Source organism: Crotalus tigris, unplaced genomic scaffold (genome assembly GCF_016545835.1).
Source record: "Crotalus tigris isolate CLP2741 ecotype Arizona unplaced genomic scaffold, ASM1654583v1 scf7180000017604.1628558, whole genome shotgun sequence".
Taxonomy (NCBI): Eukaryota; Metazoa; Chordata; class Lepidosauria; order Squamata; family Viperidae; genus Crotalus; species Crotalus tigris.
This window is the reverse complement of record NW_024096507.1, coordinates 122,558-143,481: the sequence shown is the minus strand read 5'-3', so window position 1 is coordinate 143,481 and position 20,924 is coordinate 122,558. Positions and strand designations below refer to the sequence as shown.

The window sequence follows — 20,924 nt, the reverse complement described above, 5'->3', positions numbered from 1 at the left end:
GATTTGTTATGTAAACCTATTCTTATGTTTTAATTTGTCACCAAGAAGTATGCTGATTTTTCCCAACTATAATTTGCTTCATGTTTAAACAGTATCAGATTTAATAAAGCAGTATAATTATCATTAACAAGTCATTGAATTATGAAACAATTACACTTATTTCTTTTCCATTTGCGTCATTTTCTTAGTAAATCTTTTTTATAAACACTTTATTTTGATCTTTTCAGTGATTGGTTCTGCACGTGCACGACCTACTCAGCTTCCTGAACAGTCATCTACACAACAGAATGGTAGTGTTTCAGATATATCTCCAGTTCAAGCTGCAAAAAAGGAATTTGGACCCCCTTGTATGTAAACTATGTATCAAGGACTCATTTATTTTAGGCATTACATGTAGACTCTCTTGGATGATTATATAATGCTTAAATAGAGATTTAACTATACCATTATTATATCTTGTAATACGTCATTGTGATTATTTTTCAATAGTCCTGTAAGAATAGACTAAAAATTCTGTTCTAACTAACAAGCTGATTTTAAAATCAGCCAGATCTTATATTAGGACAAACCAAGAGAGTAACATGTATTAGTCAGTGACTGTTTCTGTGTTGTCACTTTTCATTTTCCGTTTCCTGCTGGCCTAGGTAAAACAGGTAGACACGCTACCTTCAAGCTGAACTAGCCGTTTAGGTGAGACCTCTAAGTCAAGTAGTCTTAATAGAAGAGAATTAAAGTAGTCTTCCTTGTGGGAAGTGGGGGGCTCTGCTCTCCTTGTTAAGCAGTCATGCTATCCTCTCTTGTTCCTCCAGGACCAGCAAGAATGATTATGACAAAAACAGTATAAAATAAGTATTGAAAACATTTCACTGGAGAGTCCCCTGTTCCTTAGCTAGGCCAACAGATTTGCAAATAAAAATTTATGCTGTATTTGTTAACTATTATGTAACATGCCCATGATAAGATAACTGCTTAACATTACAAAATAAGGGAAGAGGATGGGACTGTGAAAAAAGCACTGGTTGAAGGATTATTTTCAGCCAGGATTGGTTAAGAAAAAAAAAATATCTCTCTGGCCTATGTTAAAGTTCTGTCGTTGGGAGAGCAGCCAGCAGAATTTGCTAGTTTGCAGGTGGTGTACAAACTGTGGTGCAGCAGAATAGCAACCAGAATATATTACTGGCCGGCTATGTGAACATAGCAATTTCTTCATACCATCTCCCACAACTCAAAATGGTTATTTAGAAGATGCTTATATATTAGGAATTTTTAAACCCATTTATATTGAATTAAATTAACATGGACAGTTCTCAGTCTTACTAACTAAAAAACTGAACACTTGAAATACATTGTATGACAAAAGTTGTCTTTCTTTTTTAAGCACGTAGAAAATCAAATTGTGTGAAAGAAGTTGAAAAATTGCAAGAAAAGCGTGAAAGACGAAGATTACAGCAACAGGAAATTAGAGAGAAACGAGCACAGGTTTTAATTTTTTCATTAATAGTACTTCTGGTACAGTTCATATTTTTCTAAACATTTTAAAAAAATGCTTTGAATTAAATCCTCTCCAGAATCTTTTTATTCTGTTCCAAGCAGCTTCCGTATTCTCTTTTTCACATCATTTTCCATTCCCCTTATTGGGAGGTTAATCTATTTTACAATGCATCTTAATGCAAGAGTTGTACTTCTTGCCGTAGTAATTTTTAACTTTTGTCTTTCTATGGCTATATTTATTAGATCAGTTTTGACTACCATAAAACAATCTGTCCCGCATTCACTCTTATAAGCTTCATTAATTTCTCAATCTTTATCAGTAATTATGATAGTAGTCATACCATTCTTAAATTACTTAATGGTCCTCTTCATGTTATTCCCACCCATCCCTCATCTCCCTTAGCAGAATAATATGGATCTTATTCATTCAGAATATTAGACATTTTTTCCTAAAATTTTCCCATTGATTATAAATTTCTGTAATGATCATTAATTAGAGAATAATATGCAACTATCAACCACCTATGAATTCCTAGTCATTATGCATTTATATCAGGAGTCTTCAAACTTGGTCCTTTGGTGACTTGTGGACTTAACTCCCAGAATTCCTCAGCCAGCGTGCCTGGCTGAGGAATTCTGGGAGTTGAAGTCCACAAGTCATGAAAGGGCCAAGTTTGAAGACCCCTGATCTATATCATTCTAGATTACACCTATTCATAATTGTCAGACACAAGCATCCAGAACCATTCATGAACAATCTCAAGCAGAAGTTTCATTATTAGTCAGCCATGATATAAAAATCTCACCAGACTGATCACATTCCTTTGGGATTGGTCAGATAAGGCTTTACGGATTGTGGGGGAGGTCAGACTTGCAACTTCCTGCAGTGCAAGGACTCTAAGCCAGGCCATCTTTTAACACCTCCCTCCAGTCTAGCTGGAGGTTCCATCCCGATAATTAAATCTTCCCAGCATATACTCATCAAAATCAGGCTATCTTTGTTCAGATCTATCATAGCCTTCCCCTTTCTGTTAGTTGTACAGAAATTCAACATAGTTGTTTTCTTGCTGTCATTTCACTGTTAAATCATGGTTTTAACCATTTTATTTTTTCCATTTACTGTGGTCATCATTGTATGGGTTGATAGATAGTGAAGATAATGACTTATTGTTCATCGTGAACAATAAGTTCATTTTTTATTAAAATAAAGAAGGAATAGGAAAGATAATCAGGGTTAGTCCAATCCAAGCACTATTTTCCCTGACAATAATGATGACACCGTTGATCAGTCTAATAAAAAATAAATGCTAATAATCTTGCAGTTGTAGCCAAGATGAGCTTTAGCATGCTCCTGTCGTTCGATGCAAGCCAGGATTTCAAGATAAAGAGGGTTATTTGAAGATCAAATATTTTTATTATTTCCAATATCCCATAATGCAGTGAAGTGATTGATTCTTTAGGAGTTGAATTCAAAACTTCCTTGGATGGTTTTTGGAAAGTCTTTATGATATAAATTCAGGGTTTTAATGTTGATGACTTTTGTACTTTAAATTTTAATTATTGCTGTATAGTTTTATTAACTATTTAGAGCAGGGGTCCCTAACCCTCGGTCCGTGGACCGACACTGGATCGCGGCATGCCAGAAAGCGGGCAGCACAAACAAGTGAAATCCTATTTGCCAGATGCAGGCAGCCCCCTCTGGTCCAGGGAACTGGTCCTTGGTGCCCAAAAGGTTGGGGGCTGCTGATTTAGAGCAATGCTTCCCAAACATTTTGCTTCATTACCCAAACCACTTATGAGAAATTCCTTTTTACCCAATGTAGGTAAAAAACTTTAAGGCAATTTAAATATCCCTGGTGTGTTTGGGTAATATGTTTATGTGTTATTATCCCAAAAAAGGGCCACTTATACCCAATTTTAGATAACTTAGGTTTAGGAAGCACTAATTTAGAGGCTTTAAAAGTTTACAGTGTAATAAATTTGATAATAAAATAAATAGCAATATTTCAGATACTTGTTTGATCTGAAGATCCATAATCATTCCTTCATTTCACTACTTTCAAAATGTGCAACCAAATGATTGAATGTGGGTGGTGAAATGCTACATAACCACCAGATCCATGAAGTCAAAAAGCTTTTTGGTCACTGGCACTTTTTTATGAAAAACAGCATTTCTCATTCCCCAGTATTGTCAATACCTAATCTGGCATAGTTGCCATTTAATAAAGCAGTTGTAATTTGCCTTTTTCCAAGAAACTTTGGGGATCTGAGTTGACAATAGGGGTTTCCTCACTCCCACAAAGAATAATCAATTTTTTGGGATATGATTGTTCCTCAGTGTGAGATACATGATATGAAATGTATATTGTTATGTTATGCTTATGGTACTACATTCTAACATTTTACTACATTGGAATGTATGCTGCTTAGGGTAGGTTTTGCCAGAATCACTGAGGTGGGATCATCATCATTCTAGCCATTGTCTATTCCAACCAATACGGTCTTGAGCTTTCCTTTGCCAGTTGGGCCTGCAATACTTGCTGATGTTGTCTCTTTTGTGGACACTTTTTATCAAGTGGAATCCATTCTATGACTGCCTTAGTCCACCTGCCATCAGTTCTTCTTGCTATGTGACCAGCCCATTTCCATTTTAATTCTTTTACTCTTTTGATGGCATTGTATATTTTCGTTTGTTCTCTAATCTACGTGCAGGTTTTTCTATCTTGTCTTGTGATGCCGAGCATGTATTTTTCCATGGCTCTTTGTGCCACTCGTAGCTTTCGTATTGATTGTGAGGTTAGTGCTCATGTTTTGCTGGCATGTGTTAGAGCAGGTAGCACACATGAAGTGGGATAGATGTTGTAAAAATGTGGTGACTGAATGAATATATAAATAAAGCCTGACCAGTAAATTTTATTACTCCTACAGTAGTGGCCAAAATTGTGGAAACCTTTTGGGAAAAGTGTATTTTTGAGATTTGATGGCTAATAACACCACCTTTTTTTGGAGTAGTACTATAAAATTATATATTAATGGAAAGATAATTTAATCAAGAATGTAATGCAACAAAGATTGTTCAATTATCTGTACTGTATTCTATGAAAAGTTATAGTCAAATAACCAGAAAAAGGAAGCACAATTTGCTTAGGATGATATCAGGTAGCTTTCCTTCATCTGATTGTAGCCAATGAGCATGAGTGTTTAGAGAGCCAATCATTGTTTTGGCAATGAGCCAATCAGATCACGGTAGGATTCAGTTATTGATGTCATGTACTGAAGCTGAGAGGAGGACATTTGTCAGTGTGTTATGTGGTCGTTATCAAGTTGGTTGGGTTTTTTTGTGTTCTTTCATTTAGTGAGCTTGTAAAACATAATAAAATTAAAGTAATAGTGCAAAGAGTTGACTGGTTGCCCAGAAAGTGATGTAAAATAGTATTATTAAGTGAAGAAGGCTATAGTTATAAAGAAATTAGAAGAAAAATTGGTGGAAACTTAACCAAAGGTGGCATTTCTATTGTACACTTTTCCGAAAAGGTTTCCACAATTTTGGCCACTACTATACACTCTTTCCAGAGTAATAATAGGTAACCATATGCACAACATGGAGCTATCCACTTGCATCATTACCCCATCTACTGCCAAAAATGTTGATTGCAACAGGCACCAAAAGTTTGTTCATTTTACATTACACATTATTAAACATATATTTGAATTGAGAATTGGGTCTAATTTCTCATACAAAAATTTGAGAAGAAAAATTGATATTTACAAGCCTATTATCTCCAGGATTCTCTTGTAATATTTATCATAATTATTTGTAATATGCTTTTAATAATAATTTTTTTCTCTTAGGATGTAGATGCCACAAATCCAAATTATGAAATCATGTGTATGATCAAAGATTTCAGAGGAAGTTTGGATTATAGACCACTAACAACTGCAGATCCTGTAAGTTTTGTTAATATGTAAACATTAAAAGAAGTTTTACATACATGTTGAATAATAATAATATGGTCAACAGGGAATAAGTTGTGAAATTGGAATAGTATTTAAATAAATGTTCACTTTTAGTGATTTCTTTCCTAACAAATCTGAGAACTGAATCTTAAATAATAAACTTTAACATTTCATTTCAAAGAGATAATTCATGTTATTATTATTTTTTACTGTTTGAGAGTTTTCTTCAATTGACTTCTTTAAGAAAATTTGCAGTAATGTTTTGCCCTTAACTCTGAAATTAACTTTACGCTTAAGTTATTAGAAAGTTTCACCTTTCTTCAATTCACATCTAGGTTTAGGAACCAGTTCAGTTATTACTTTAAGATGTTTTTGTGTCTTGTTGGTGTTTACCTGCTATGAGGGGGGAACTGGCAAATCTCAGCCATGGGAACCTATGCTTACAGAAGAGCTTAACTGTACATTTGAGATTAGGAAAATTAAATAGAGAATATAAAATCATGTCTCTCTTAAGAAATATTTTTGTATTACAGATAAAACTAACTTATCACATCTTTGTTTTGGAGCTGTAGTTTTTACAGCAATATGAATAATAAAATATGTCATTCATTCACTATTGTTGGATGAGGTATTCAAATTGTCCAAAAGAATTAGCCTAAACCACATGGAGTGTTTTACCTTGAAAACCTATAGGAACCTGTAACTAATTTAAACATATTTCACTGTGGAATGTTATGTATACATAACAATGACTTTTAGATCATTGGTATTTTAAAAAGTAGACAATTATATAACCTTATATACGATTGCTTGAATATCTTTCTCTTTGAGTTTTAATTTCAGGTACAATTTTGACTTAACTCATTTCATTTCCATTTTGTTTCTTTTTTTGGAAAACAAAAAGATTGATGAGCACAGAATATGTGTATGTGTTCGAAAACGACCACTCAATAAAAAAGGTATGCCTCATTTTAACATACAGATTTTAAGTGGGATCATAAGATAGTTTTCAAATGTGTATAATTTTGAATCTATATACACAGCTGAACTTGATTTTAGAATGTGTAAATAAGTTTTAAGTTGTTACATTTTAAGTTCCTTCTTTCAACCCAGCCTTTTTGAAGTGTAAATAGTTAAAAATTAGTTTAGAGATGAGGTAATCAAAATTTTATAGAATTAGAATGTAATAATTGTAAACATAGAAATGCATTTGCTCAATTTTTTAAAGTTAATGAAAATATACATTTGAAATCTGAAATTAGTAACTGGACTTTTTTATTTGCTCACCATACTAGAACGAGAAAGGACATATCTTAGATCTCAGATAAGTGATGGGATAGCTCAAACTGTAATCTGTAGAAAAGCTGAATTATGGTATTAGAAAATGGAAATTATTTTGGAATTGTTTATATTGTGAAATGAAAAAAATGATTTTTTAAGAAAGGAGAAATTTGAAGGTGGGAGGGAAAATTTTTTGTTAATAGCCTTATAAGAAAACAAGTTTTTATTAACTCTTTTAAAATTGTAATCAAAATAGATGACAAACTAAAATTGTATTTACTGTACCTGAAACTTTTGAATCTAAGCTACTAATAACAGAGAATACATTTTGCTGGTTTATCAGTTCTGGAATGTGTATGTATGAACAAGTTAACGGGCTGTGCTTTTGAAGGATTTTGGACTGGGTTTAGGAAACTTTTATTGGTTAAATATAGAAATGCTTATTTTGTAACAAGTTGTATAGAGTTCAATGGCTATTTTGCCAGAAAAATATACTTAGAACTTGGTCTGTCCATTGAACAGCAGTATACTGTGTACACAATTATTAGGCAAGTTGTATTTTGGAGGATTAATTTTCTTATTGAACAACTACAGTGCTCTCGGTCAATACAAAATGTTAATAAACCTCAAATCTGAATATTTAAGAAAGTAAAAGCTTTCTTAGTTGAATAGCTATGTGTGCACAATTATTGGGCAATTATTAGTCTGTAAAATTATCCTGCAATTAAATGAAAAACAAAAATTTGCCATCTCATTTATTTGCATCTGTTAAAGTGAGAATAATAAACAAACAACTCAAAATGTACAAATAAATATTTCTGACATATCACAAAAAAATCAATGATTGATATTGCCACCTTTCTTTTCAATAATAGTCATAAGCCTTCCATTCATGGAGTTGTGTCAGTTTCTTGATCTGTTGATCAAGTACAGTAGCAACCACAACCTCCCAGACACTGTTCAGAGAGATGTACTGTTTTCCTTCATCATAAATCTCCCATTTAAGAAGGGCCCACAAGTTTTCAATAGGGTTTTGGTTAGGTGAAGAAGAGGGCCATGTCATTATTCTTTCATCTTTAAGGCCTTTACTGGCTAGCCACGCAATGGAGTACTTTGATGCATGCGATAGAGCATTGGCCTGCATACAAATCATGGTCTTCTTGAAAAATGCAGAGTTTTTCCTGTACCACTGCTTGAAAAAAGGGTCTTCTAAAAACTGGCAGTAGGTTTGGAGTTGATTTTGAGTCCATCTTCAACCCCAAAAGGTCCAACTAGTTCATTTTTAATAATACCAGCCCATACCCCACCTCCACCTTGCTGACATTTAAGTTGAAGTGGATCTCTCTGCCCATTACCAATCCATCCACAGGCCCATCCATTTGGTCCATCGAGTCATTCATCTCATCAGTCCATAAAACCTTTGAAAAATCTGTCTTCAGATATTTCTTGGCCCAGTCTTGCCATTTCAACTTATGTATCTTGTTCAGTGGTGGTCGCGTTTCAGCCTTCCTTACCTTGGCCATGTCTCTGAGCACTTTGTACTTCTGGGCATTCCAGGTAGGTTGAAGTTATGGAATATGACTGTAGTGGAGGATAATGGATTCCTGGTAGCTTCGCTTTTGATTCTTCTCAAATCTTTGGCAGTTAATCTGTGTCTTTTTTTTCTCAACATGTTTCTTGGGACCCTGCTGACTTATTTGCAACAAAACATTTGATGGTTCTATGATCACACCCCAATAGCTTAGCAATTTCAAAAGTGCTGCATCTCTCTGAAAGAATTTACAATTTTTGACTTTTCAGAGTCAGTTAAATCTCTTTTTTAGCCCCCTTTGCCTGAGGAAAAGAAGCTGCCTAATAATTATACCAAACTTGATATAGGATGTTGATCTCCTTGGGCCATACCCTCCCTCATTACACAAATACACACCATCTGATATGTTTATATCCACTAAGCATTCAGGTTTATACAGCTTGGAGGTGGAAAATATGCATGAAAATGATATGGTCAAAATACTCATTTGCCTAATAATTGTGCGCACAATGTAATATAGGAAGATGCTAGAGGTAAATGATAAATACAGTGACAATAGCAAGAGCCATCATTTCATACTGTGGGAGAAAGCATTGATAAACCACTTATATTTTACCCAGTAAAATATATGTTGCTTTTAAGCACTCCAGCTGAGCTGCTACAGGCAGGAATCTTACCAGGATATGCTACTTACCATAGCTTGTAGTCGTGTAGCATGCTTGATAGCTCTTTTGCCTGCCTGCTAATTATTGTCAATCTCCAAAGGTCGCCTTCTGCTTCCCTGTCTGCTTGCTATTTTTTAAATCTCTTTTTGTTCTACACGCCCACACACACTTTGTCTTTTGTAAGCTTAAGGGCCTGGGTGGAGTGAGGCTGCCTCTGGAAGTTGGCACATCCTTGAAAATGGCATGGTGTAGCTCATTTAGCCAGGCAGCTGGAACACCAGCGCAGATGCTTGTAAGTAAATTTATGAGTGAATGAATGAATTAGTGTTTGAGCCCATCTCTCAGGTTTTGGGAGCTGTAAACGTTTACAGTTCTTTGGGCAAAAGCATGAGCTGTACTAACTCTTGGAGAAGTAGGGTGAGAACTGTTTTTGTTTGGCTGAAACTGGTTTTTCCCAACAGCAGACAAAAATCCCAGTTTCACTTCCTCAAACTATCAACAGTAAAGAGTAAAGGAACTAGCAGTCAAGAAGTATACTTGGAGGGCAATGTAGCATTGAATTCTTGGAAAAGATACTTGTATGCAATAACCTGTCTGTACCAACAATATCAGAATTGTGCAAGCAATGTTTTTCCTTTGGCACTTTATGAAAGTGAATGTTAGACTTTGAAGAACAGTATAGAAAAGGTATCGATACATTTGAATGTTGATGTTGGAGAAGTCTTCAAGAACACTATGGATAGCCATGAAAACAGAAATAGATCATAAAACAAATTAACACTCGCACAAATGACTAGAATCCAATTACCATATTTTGATATGTTATGCATAGACCTGGCTCTCCTGAGAAGTCCATAATTTTGGAAAATGTGGAAGGAAAAAAGGAGGAGGGCAGCCAGGAGCAAGGTGGATGGGCATAATTACAGCAATGATGGCTACACAGTTGGAAAACTGGAAGAGCGTGTTTGGGGACAGATCATACAGAAGAAGATATATCTATGTGGTTTTAAGAGTCAACACTGACTTGACACAATTTTTCTTATGTTTATGCTCATGAAGTCAGTGGGATATGAATATCTGTTTTCTGCTTACTTGAGATTACATCAGTTTCTCACTCATTCATTCTCTCTATATTTGTATGTGATATATGGGATGGATTGTGATTTTGTCTCTGAAAAAATAGTGTGTGTATCAGCAAATGGACCAATTTTTCAAACAGGATATCTTTTTTTACTATGATTTTAATTAGTAGTCATTAGTTCAACTAATTTTATCTTACTTTTTTTTGTGCCATTACCTATTTTTGGAATATGGCCCTGTAGAGGGACAGACTGCCTGAGCAGGTGATATGCACCTATGCTTCTTCTTCCCTCTCCCTCCCTTCTTGGCACTCCCCCATCATCAGGATGACCCAGTTGCCAATCAAACTGCAATGCTGGGCAGGAGATGAGAAGAAGGGAAGACAAAATGGCTGCCTGTGAGGAAAAAGCTCAATAAACTGAGCCAAAGCCCAGGAGATGAATAAAGAGCAAATTGAAAGATAGATTCTCCTGATAAGAAAAGACAACAGTGAAAGCAGCAACTGAAAAAACTGGAGACCGAGAGGTGTTTATTTTTGTCACTCAAAACTGGTATGAGCTAAAAATTGTTCAAGCCATGGACTAAATGTTTGGAAGAAATTTAGAATTAAGAAGTCCAGTGAGGAAGAAACAAAATGAAAAGATAAAAACTTTAACAGAATAGAAAGACAGCACTGGTTCCTAGTGGGGTTCTGGATACAATTCAAGGCATTTATTATTACCTATAAATCTACATTGTACAGGCCCAGGTTATCTGCAAGACAATTTGTCTCCATCATATTTTTCTTGAGTGGATAATGGCTGTTTAAAAATGTTAAATAAAATGACAGTGTTAATTGAGTGGCTATATAAATTATAGATTTTTTTTAGCAAGTATTAACATATGCTTTAAATGTTTGGCATGCAACATTTAATGAAATTATTCTAAACATTCTAGAGAACGTTGCTCTAGATAAATTTGCTAAAAACAATTAGCAAAAGCTGTAGATTTTATAATGATTTTATTTTAAATTTTATTTTAAATTTATTTTAAAGAGCAAGGTTTTCCTTACCGTTAGCTATTTCCTTTGGTGATATTCCTGTGTACTTAATTTGCAAATATTGACCACTAGAATTAGTTTTATTGTTTAGTAACTGTAAAAAAAAACTAAACACATATGCATCATTTGAAACTAAACTTCAGTTGCTTTAATTTCATATAATGTCAAAAGAGCATAGTTGGAATATTTATTGTAAAACAATGTATTTTGTATGAAAGAACATTCAGTGTGTTTAGTTTTATGCCTAGAGGAATATCTTCCCACAGAAAAAGGATATATGAATGTATTTGATGGTACAAAGCATTTTTTGTTTGCTTTTCTTTTGGTACACTGGGCTTTTTTCATGTTTTTGCTGAGCCAGACATTTCATACAGTTAACAATTGGTGTTAAGAATCGTACAGAACTAGATTTTGATAAAATCATGAGGGATAGTTTTCATTTTCTGAAATATGTTACTGATTCATACATTGTTAAACACACTTTTTTAGAATATTGCATTATAAATGGATCAGGATTAAATTGAGCTATGACTGATAATGTAGGATATATTCACCTTCATACGTGTGACCGATAATATTTTAAAGATTACACTGCTCAAAAGGCATAAAGACCAGTTTGATGTAGTAGTTAAGGAATTGAGTTACAAAGGTGGGTGGGGGGAAGGCTGAGTTCTAGCACACAGAGCTAGCTGGGTGACCTTGGGCAGTCATTCTCTCTAAGTCCTAGGAAGAAAGCAGTGGCAAGCCACTTCTGAAACTTTACTAAGGAAACTGCAGAGTAGTCCACGTAGTCACCTGGAATTAACAAAGATTTGAAGACACACACATACAGGCATATTAAAATATGCATGAATTTTATCAGTGAAAAATAATAAATGTAATTTACCAGAATGTAAGTTTACAAATCAATAAGAATAGGGACCAAACTATTGATAATGAATTCCACCTTACCATTGGTGTCCAGTTTTAAAATAGAGAAGATGGTTATTTTAAACAGGGGTACATTCATCATGATGAAGTAGTTATGCAGTTTGGAATGATCCCTGGAGAAATGTGTTGCGTGGCATGAGTGCAAGAAGGCCAGGGAAGGACGGTGCTGGTGGGTGTGTACAAGCACAGGGGGGCAAGGGAAAGGGGGTGGCTCCATAAATGTGTGAGTGCAGGAAGGCTGGGGAAAAAAGACCTGGGGTGCATGGCCCAAAGGAGGTTTGGGAAGGACATTGGTGGGTACATAAATATGTTATAAACTACAGTAACACAATTATAGAGTCCCAAGAAGGAAGGAGCCCATTCCAAGGAGGGGGCAAACCCAAAAATAAAATAACAGAGTTGGATTGGAAGGAATTTGGAGGTCATCTAGTCCTACCCCCTGCTCAGGCAGGAAACCCTATACCATTTCAGACAAATGGTTGTCCAGTCTCTTCTTAAAAACTTCCAGTGTTGGAGCATTCACAACTTCTGGAGGCAGGTTGTTCCACTGATTAATTGTTCTAACTGTCAGGAAATTTCTCCTTAATTCTAGGTTGCTTCTCTCCTTGATTAGTTTCCATACATTGTTTCTTGTCCTGCCTTCAGGTGCTTGGGAGAATAGCTTGACTCCCTCTTCTTTGTGGTAATCCCTTAGATATTGGAACACTGTTATCATCCTTCTTTTCATTAAATAGCAGAGCCCAGAGCTGGATTCTGGAAAGGGGAAGAGATTTAGGATAGCTACTCCCTTGAATCTCCCAGACTATATCCATTATATCCAGAATAGTATAGGTTTAGTCAGGCAACATGCTGTCTGTATGGTGCGAGCAGATAAAAAACTGGACCATATTGCATCAGTCTTGGACTAGGCCTGACAGCTTGTGAGCAAATGGGAAAAGGAAGGTGCAGTATGTATAAGTAAAGAAAGACTGGATGAGTTGGGGAAACTTACCCATCTGACTTGAAACCTTCCTTGCTAGCTTCCCCATTGACTTGTGGGAAACCAGCAGGGAAAGTTGCAAATGGTGACTACATAATGCAAGATGCTGCAATGCGTCATAAGTATAAGCTGGTTGCTAAATGCCTCAATTTTGTTCACAAGACCATGGAGGAGGTACTGCAGTGGTCATAACTTTGAGGACTGATTGTAAGTCCCTTATTCAGTGCCATCATAATTTTGAATGGTCACTGAACAAATGGTTCTACCTTGAGGATTACTGTATGAAACTCATTCTCCGTGGTTTGTGCTCAGTGTGTTCATTTCTAAACTTAGTGCAAGGCACTGATTTGATTTTGTTTCAATCACAGTCCAGTAGAACAAGGTTGGCAAACTGTTTCTCTAAAGGACCAGATCCACTTCACCTCTGCAGGTGCAGCTGGCAAGTCTGCAGACCAATATGCGTGACAGCCATTGGACGATGCTGTCCTGCAAGTATGAAGGCTGCCACCACTATCCAGGAAATCTGCATCTTGCCCCAGGAAGTTGATTGAGGCTTAACCCTGGCTGGCAATCTGCTGCCTGCCTGGACATTTACAGATTTGATCTTGGGGCCATAGTTTGCTGACCTCTAGATTAGAATGTAGAAATACTGAGAAAAAATAAAGAATTGATACCTAGGAGGTGACTATTTGGAAAAAAGCCAGGCATATTTTAGGTTCAATTTTGTAAATTCCTTACAATTCATGTTTTCATTTAAACCTTGTGGTTTTTAATTATATTTGTAAACAATGTATCCATTAAGTATAGTAAATAATATATTAAATTATAATTTGTAGATGTCTTTGCATAAAAGTGAAACAAATGGCAAAATGGCAGCATTGTATAATTTGTGCAAATTTTCTGCATAGTTTAATTTCTAAGGTAATTCTTATTTGGAATGAGGCTTGGCAAACATGATTTTTATCAAAAATTCACAGAATGATCTTTATATAAAAAGATACTGTAGCCAATTTCCATATGTGCTACAGTACCTTTTTACATGTCAAATTATTTCATCACAAATTAATTCAGTTAATTTCACTCTCTGTCGTATGAGTGTTTCAGTTGTTAAATTCAGGTATTCTGAAGATTAATGCAGTGTTTCATTTCCTCTCTAGAAACTGTAATGAAAGACCTTGATGTTATAACAATTCCAAGCAAAGATGTTGTGATGGTACATGAACCTAAGCAAAAAGTAGATTTAACAAGGTACTTAGAAAACCAAACATTCCGATTTGATTATGCCTTTGATGACAGTGCCCCTAATGAAATGGTCTACAGGTATGTATTGTTTGTGTGCACTGTAAAACCTGATGCTTTTCATTTTCTGCAAGTTCATGTTACTCTCCAATTTGGATAGCTGACTCAATGTATTCTCATTGATATTGATATCTCTTCTCAGTATCATCTGTTAAGCTATTACAAACTAACAGAGCAGTTGTTTGAGAGTCTGCAGGAAAGTCTGCTATATGACAAGCTGGCAAAAAGCCCTGGAAGCTCCAGGCATGTCACAATTAATTTTTTTTAATTTTCACAATGGATGTTTTATTTCATGTAACTTTCCTTGAGTTCTGGTTCTGCAGGTAGTACAAAGAAAGCTAAAAATAAAAGTGGTATTGATTCCAAACTAGCAAGGAAAGTATTAACCAGACATTCAATGGTACCTCGGTACTCGACTGCTTTGAAAGTCATCGAATTTGGTACTCGATGCATGATGATAGGAAAATTTTGCCCTCATGGTTTGTTTGGTACTCGAAGCGTAAGCTAGAACTTTTTTTATCCACTGCCTCGTGACTCACTGCTCTTTCCAGCCGAAACAAAGGGTCATGTATTAGTCATGTGATACGTCTTGCCAATGCATATCCCCTTGTGGTTTTATCTTAGCTTTTCTGATCATTTTGTGTATTTTTGCACTTCTAATCATGGGTCCTAGAAAATGAGCAGTGATGGCGCTGAGCAGAAAAAATTACATCGCACATTGATGAGCAGAAAAAAAAAAGAATAGACAAATGTGAGAGCAGCATTCACATTACTGATAATGCTAGGGAATAGCAAGAGTCTCCACTGTCATTAAGAATAAAGAAGCAATAAAAAAAGGCTGATGTTGCCAAAGAAGTTAAAACAACATTAAAGCAGCATTCCCAAACATTCAAGGGAGTTGAAAGGCTATTATTAATTTGGGTAAACAAGAAGCAGTTAGTGGGGGACAGTGTGTCAGAAGGCATGATATGTCAAAAAGCGAAACTGTTAACATGCTAAGATAATTCTACAATTTTAAAAAGAGGACCGGGTATCCATAGGTGTCGTAAGGCATGGCGAGGCAGCGAGTGCTAATAAAAAGTCTGCTGATGAAATTTGTCTGTGGATTTCATGACTACACAGAAACTGAGGATTTTATTCCCCACCAAGTTTTTCACTGTGATGAGACTGGACTTTTTGGGAAAAAAATGAGCAGAATTTACATAACAAAAGAGGAGAAGGCATTAGAAGGAGAAGGCTCAAAACCAATGAAGGACAGGTTTACTCTATTATTGTGTGGGAATGCAGGTGGGGACTTAAAAATCAAACTTCTGCTATTCTATCATAATGAAAAATCATGACTTTTCAAGAAGCATAACGTCACAAAAAGCAAACTCCTTGTTATGTGGAGGGCAAACAGCAAAGCTTGGATCACAAGGCAAATTTTCAGTGAGTGCATAAATAAAGTGTTTGGTCACTCAGTGAAAAAATATTTGCTGGAGAAAGATTTGCCTGACAGCTCTCCTACTTTTGGATAATGTGCCTGCCACCTTCCAGGTTTGGAGGATGACTTACTGGAAGAGTTCAGCTTCATCATTGTAAGATTCCTGCCCATGGATCAGCAGGTCATTTCGAATTGTACACTAAGGTGCTTTTCCAGAAATGCTTTGAGATCATCTCTGACATCCAGTTGATCCTCACAGAATTCTGGAAGGAGCATTTCAATATCCTGCATTGCCTTAATCTTATTGATAAGGTCTGGAACAAAGTTTCTTATAGGACAATGAATTTGGCATGGAAGAATTTGTGGCCAGAAGCTTTATTTATGTCACTTTTTTGGCCTGAATATCAAACTCTCTAATATACACATACCTTAACAAATGCTAGATATTTTTTTGTATTTTAAGCTAATTTAAAAGATGTGTATAGATGGTAGAATAAGAGCCTGTTGTATTCAGTGGTTCTTCGGTTTTTCAAAAATAATTTCTGATCATAACTGATTCTCTTAAACTCAGCTGTTGAAATCTTGTGTAAGAATGGAAGAAGAATTGTAGCAAAGTGTGGACTGTATGGAACTTCACGAGCTTTGAATTAAATACTAAATATAGTTGAATGTTATTTTCTTTTTTGCTGAAGGTTTACTGCAAGACCACTAGTGGAAACTATATTTGAAAGAGGAATGGCTACATGTTTTGCATATGGGCAAACAGGCAGTGGAAAAACCCATGTAAGTTTTCCTGCTAATTTCAACATTCTTTGAGTGACTCGGAGTCCTAGTGGACAATCACTTAAATATGAGCCAGCAGTGTGCTGCAGCTGCCAAAAAAGCCAACACAGTGCTAGGCTGCATTAATAGAGGGATAGAATCAAGATCAGGTGAAGTGTTAATACCACTTTACAATGCCTTGGTAGGGCCACACTTGGAATACTGCATCCAATTTTGGTCACCATGATGTAAAAAAGATGTTGGGACTCTAGAAAGAGTACAGAGAAGAGCAACAAAGATGATTAGGGACTAGAGGCTAAAACATATAAGGAACTGTTGCTGAAACTGGGTATGTCTAGTTTAATGAAGAGAAGGACGAGGGGGGACATGATAGCAGTGTTCCAATATCTCAGGGGCTGCCACAAAGAAGAGGGAGTAGAGCAATTCTCCAAAGCACCTGAAGGCAAGACAAGAAGCAATGGATGGAAACTAACCAAAGAGAGATGCAACCTAGAACTAAGGAGAAACTTCCTGACAGTTAGAACAATTAACCAGTGGAACAACCTGCCTCCAGAAGCTGTGAATGTTCCAACACTGGAAGTCTTTAAGAAGAGATTGGACAGTCATTTGTCTGAAATGGTATAGGGTTTCCTGCCTGAGCAGGGGGTTGGACTAGATTACCTCCAAGGTCCCTTCCAACTATTATTATTATTATTACTATTATTATTACTATTATTATTATTATTATTATTATTATTATTATTATTATTATTATTAGTGCTTTTTTTTCTTAAAAAAAAAAGGTGCCGGAACTCACACACATCATACAACCCGCCTTGCCTATCCTACAAGATTCCATCCAAAAAAGGTGCCAGAACTCCGTTCTGGGCGTTCTATGAGAAAAAAAGTCCTGATTATTATTGTTATTATCTTTATAGCATCTGGCAGTAGGTTCCTCAGCTGTGAATATATCTTCTGTAGAGAGTGATCAGATACTTGTAGCTCTCCTGTATTTTCAGGGAGTTCCCATTCATATTATAATTCCTCTCTAGGATTGTTGATCTGAATTCTGATATGGAGAGCCCCTCTTCTGCCTTTGAGCTTTAGATTTCCTCATTTTCCTTGGGGCCTCAGTCAGGAATTCTCTGGGGATCCCACAACGATTGTGTTTGAGTGATAAGAGCAGGAATTGCCTTCAAGAGCAACCTCAGGTTAGGGAGGTCTTGTCCTAGGATCACACCAGTGTGGTAGAGATCCTTGCAGACAAAGAGGTCTACTTAGACCCTAAAGCATTCAGAGATGGGTTGCTATTAAATTAAAAACATCCATAATTACCTTAAATTTTATTTCATTTGGGGGGAATATTTACTTACTGGCACTATATCTTTAGAGAACAAATTCTATTATTTTACATGAGTCTGCTCAGTGAAAATGATAGTATAGTAGTCATGCTTCTTTATAAATAAGACTGTGAATTTACATAATTGTCCCTCTAATATTTCTCGTTTTATTTTTGCCTTAGACTATGGGTGGTGACTTTTCAGGAAAGAACCAAGACTGTTCAAAAGGAATTTATGCACTTGCTGGTAAGAAATGTTAATACTACTAAGAAAATCTGTGGTTATAGTTGAAATTGCTGAAAACATGCCATCAAAGTTGAAGACAAACACTAGCTGTGTATTATGGATCACTTTGGGGTGGACCTTGGAAAAATCTTAGCAAATGAATATTTGTAGCAGGAAGTTTTTGTGATTTCTCCCCATTGCTACTTTCCTTTTTCCTTGAAAGTTACTGAATCATCAGTAAAATGTCTCAGCCATTCCATAACCACAGCAATCCTCTAAGGTGGTGTCTGAGAGGCTGCTGAGGCTTTTTATTGAGAGAGAGGGATTGATATCCCAAAGCAGCTTACATAGGACTTGCTCCATTTTTTGCCACAAGGACACTGGATTAATCCCCCAGTAAACTTTCAGAGTAAGTACAAGCCTGTATTTCCTCAACATTTTGCCCATTACTGAATTTCTTTTTCTTATAATTACTTGATTCTAGTATACAAGTTTTTCAAAATGTGACCATTTGTGGCTTATGGATATACCTGTCAATTTAAATGAATTACTAGTTATATGGGTTTGCACGCTGATCTTGAATTTTAATTCTGAAAAGCTAAGCATATGTGGATCTGGTTAATAATCAGAGGGATGCTCACCATATTTTATCAGAGCTACATAGACTAGACTAGAAAGTTCAAAAAAATCAGATACAGATAAAACAAAATCACTTCATTGTGGTTTGCCATGAAAGCTATATGGACTGCAGTGTTCATCCTTTTCTTTCTCTTTCTCCATCTCTCTATCTCATGTCCATGCCCTTTAAAAATGCTTTATTTTATACTACCTTATTACATTTCCCCCCCCCCAATTTTTCCTATTTCCCTAACTATTGGTAAAAAAAAATAAAGATTACAGGTAGTCCTCCTGTAGTGACCACAACTGAGACCTGCAACTTGGTCATTAAGTGAAGCAGTGACTAAGTGAAATCATAATTTGCTTATGGTTTAAATTCAGCTTTGCTTTGCTTTACAGATCTGCAAAAGCCACAAATGCAGGGACTGGTCATAAAATTACTTTTTCATCACCATTATAACTGAACAGTTACTAAATAAGGCAACGAGGACTACTGTACCAATACATTTTTAAACAAATAAAAGGCAATAACATTTTCAGGGAGGAAAAAGGTGATTACAGGCAATAGTAGAGATACTTTCAGTTGAGCTTAGCGGATCTTCTGAGAAAACAAGATTGCTTCTTCTAACACAAGGGTAGGTAGCCTTGGCTCTTTTGTGACTCGTGAACTTCAACTCCCAGAATTCCTGAGCCAGCATAGCAATGCTGGCTCAGGAATTCTGGGAGTTGAAGTCCACGAGTCACAAAAGAGCCAAGGTTGCCTACCTCTGTTCTATCCTAAGACGTGGTTTGCAGAACCAGAATTATCTGGTTTTGCACAATATGTAAAGTCAGAGCTGTGGTTTCCGAATATTTGGATTCACAAAACATTGCTAAACCAAATGCCAGGAAATCACATTATGCCCTAAAAATGAGGTATGAATGAACTATATATAAAGTTTGTACACCTCCTAAACTGCACTACATTTAGAGGAGCCTTTTAACTTAAAATGGAAAATAAGAGTTTTGTTCATTCAAGTGGGGTAAGACAGAGGCTTCAGTTACCTCTATATTTACAGTCACACTTTATTTACAGTCACACTTTAGTATTTTCATTGTTTTACTAGGGCTTTAAAAATGTTTCAGTAACATTTAATGTCGCAAGGTGCTAATTCATCTAGAAATGTTGGTTTTCTAGATGAATTAAATACTATAGTAATAATAATAAATACTCAGTTGCATAGATTTTGATTCATTGGATATCAGCTGTAGCAGATTTCACACAATAATGGATCTTTCTTGGTGAATCAATCTAAGCAATATTCATACATCTTAGGTAACATTTTACATTCATTATATACAGGATATACTACAGCTACAGTATATCTGTGTAGACAGAAAGAGAGGGGGAAAAGGTTTTTCTGTCCTCCCCCAATTCTGAAAATTGCTTTTGGATAGAGTTAAAGGTCTGTCATGAGTTAAAGAGGTGGGAACATATTTTGGGGGGAATTTTTATTAGCTCATAATCCTTAGGGCAGGGTTGTCAAACTCGTCACGTGACGTGTCACGACATATTGTGACTTTTTTTCCATTGCTGGCAATGGGGTAAGTATGGTTTCGCCATGACGCATCAGGCCCACGTGCCAACAGTTTGACACCCCTGCCTTAGGGTAAAACATGTTGTTGTTTTACATTGTAATTTGAAACTTTATTCCAAAATAAATGCTAATTGCAACATCCTTAATTTGGTTTTAGAATACATGCAGAGACAAATGGGGGGGGGGACAAATGGGATATATAACTATATACAGAGCCCACATTTGTTTATGCTACATATTTATGTGAAAAGTTATTCTATTTATTTTATTTTTCTGGAAGGGAAATAACCAATATCTAGTTCATCTGATTCCCTAGCTTATGATATGTGAATCAAAAAAATTAAACTCTGGTTAATAGCTCAACAATTCAGGACTTGTATTTGGACTTTTAAAAACAACTAAGTTATGATTCCTGGTTTAAATTATAATTTCAGATGCACATATAATGCAAGCTGGGAATTGGATCAGATGTTACTGATGTTACAGACCTTCTTCAAGCAATTCTGAAGGAAGGGGGATGGGAGTTGGAATAGCCCAAGCCTGTTATTTATGTTCCATTCTGTTTGTGCCTTTAGCATCCAGTTCCATATTACACGTGAACTCTCTATTTGTAGATAAAGCATAACAAACACAGAAAGCGTTTTATAAATTCCAGCATTTTTAGCTGATCATTCAGTACAGTTAATAAATATATCCACATGTGAACTGTTGTGCATTTCTAAGTTTT

The 20,924-nt window shown here is 35.8% G+C and overlaps 1 protein-coding gene across 5 annotated transcripts in view; it reads left to right on the top strand.

Moving 5' to 3' along the window:
• The window catches only part of KIF2A (kinesin family member 2A), a 61,061-nt gene that overhangs the window by 18,349 nt on the left and 21,788 nt on the right, over positions 1-20,924 (top strand). For 3 of the 5 annotated variants that reach the window (XM_039319799.1, XM_039319824.1, XM_039319817.1), the window contains exons 5-11: positions 228-347; positions 1,379-1,479; positions 5,344-5,439; positions 6,353-6,407; positions 14,111-14,273; positions 16,368-16,458; positions 17,960-18,023. In XM_039319799.1, coding sequence (XP_039175733.1) covers positions 228-347; positions 1,379-1,479; positions 5,344-5,439; positions 6,353-6,407; positions 14,111-14,273; positions 16,368-16,458; positions 17,960-18,023 — 690 coding nt within the window. The remainder of the gene's footprint in view (positions 1-227; positions 348-1,378; positions 1,480-5,343; positions 5,440-6,352; positions 6,408-14,110; positions 14,274-16,367; positions 16,459-17,959; positions 18,024-20,924) is intronic. The other 2 variants (XM_039319807.1, XM_039319833.1) reach the window with 1 other exon arrangement.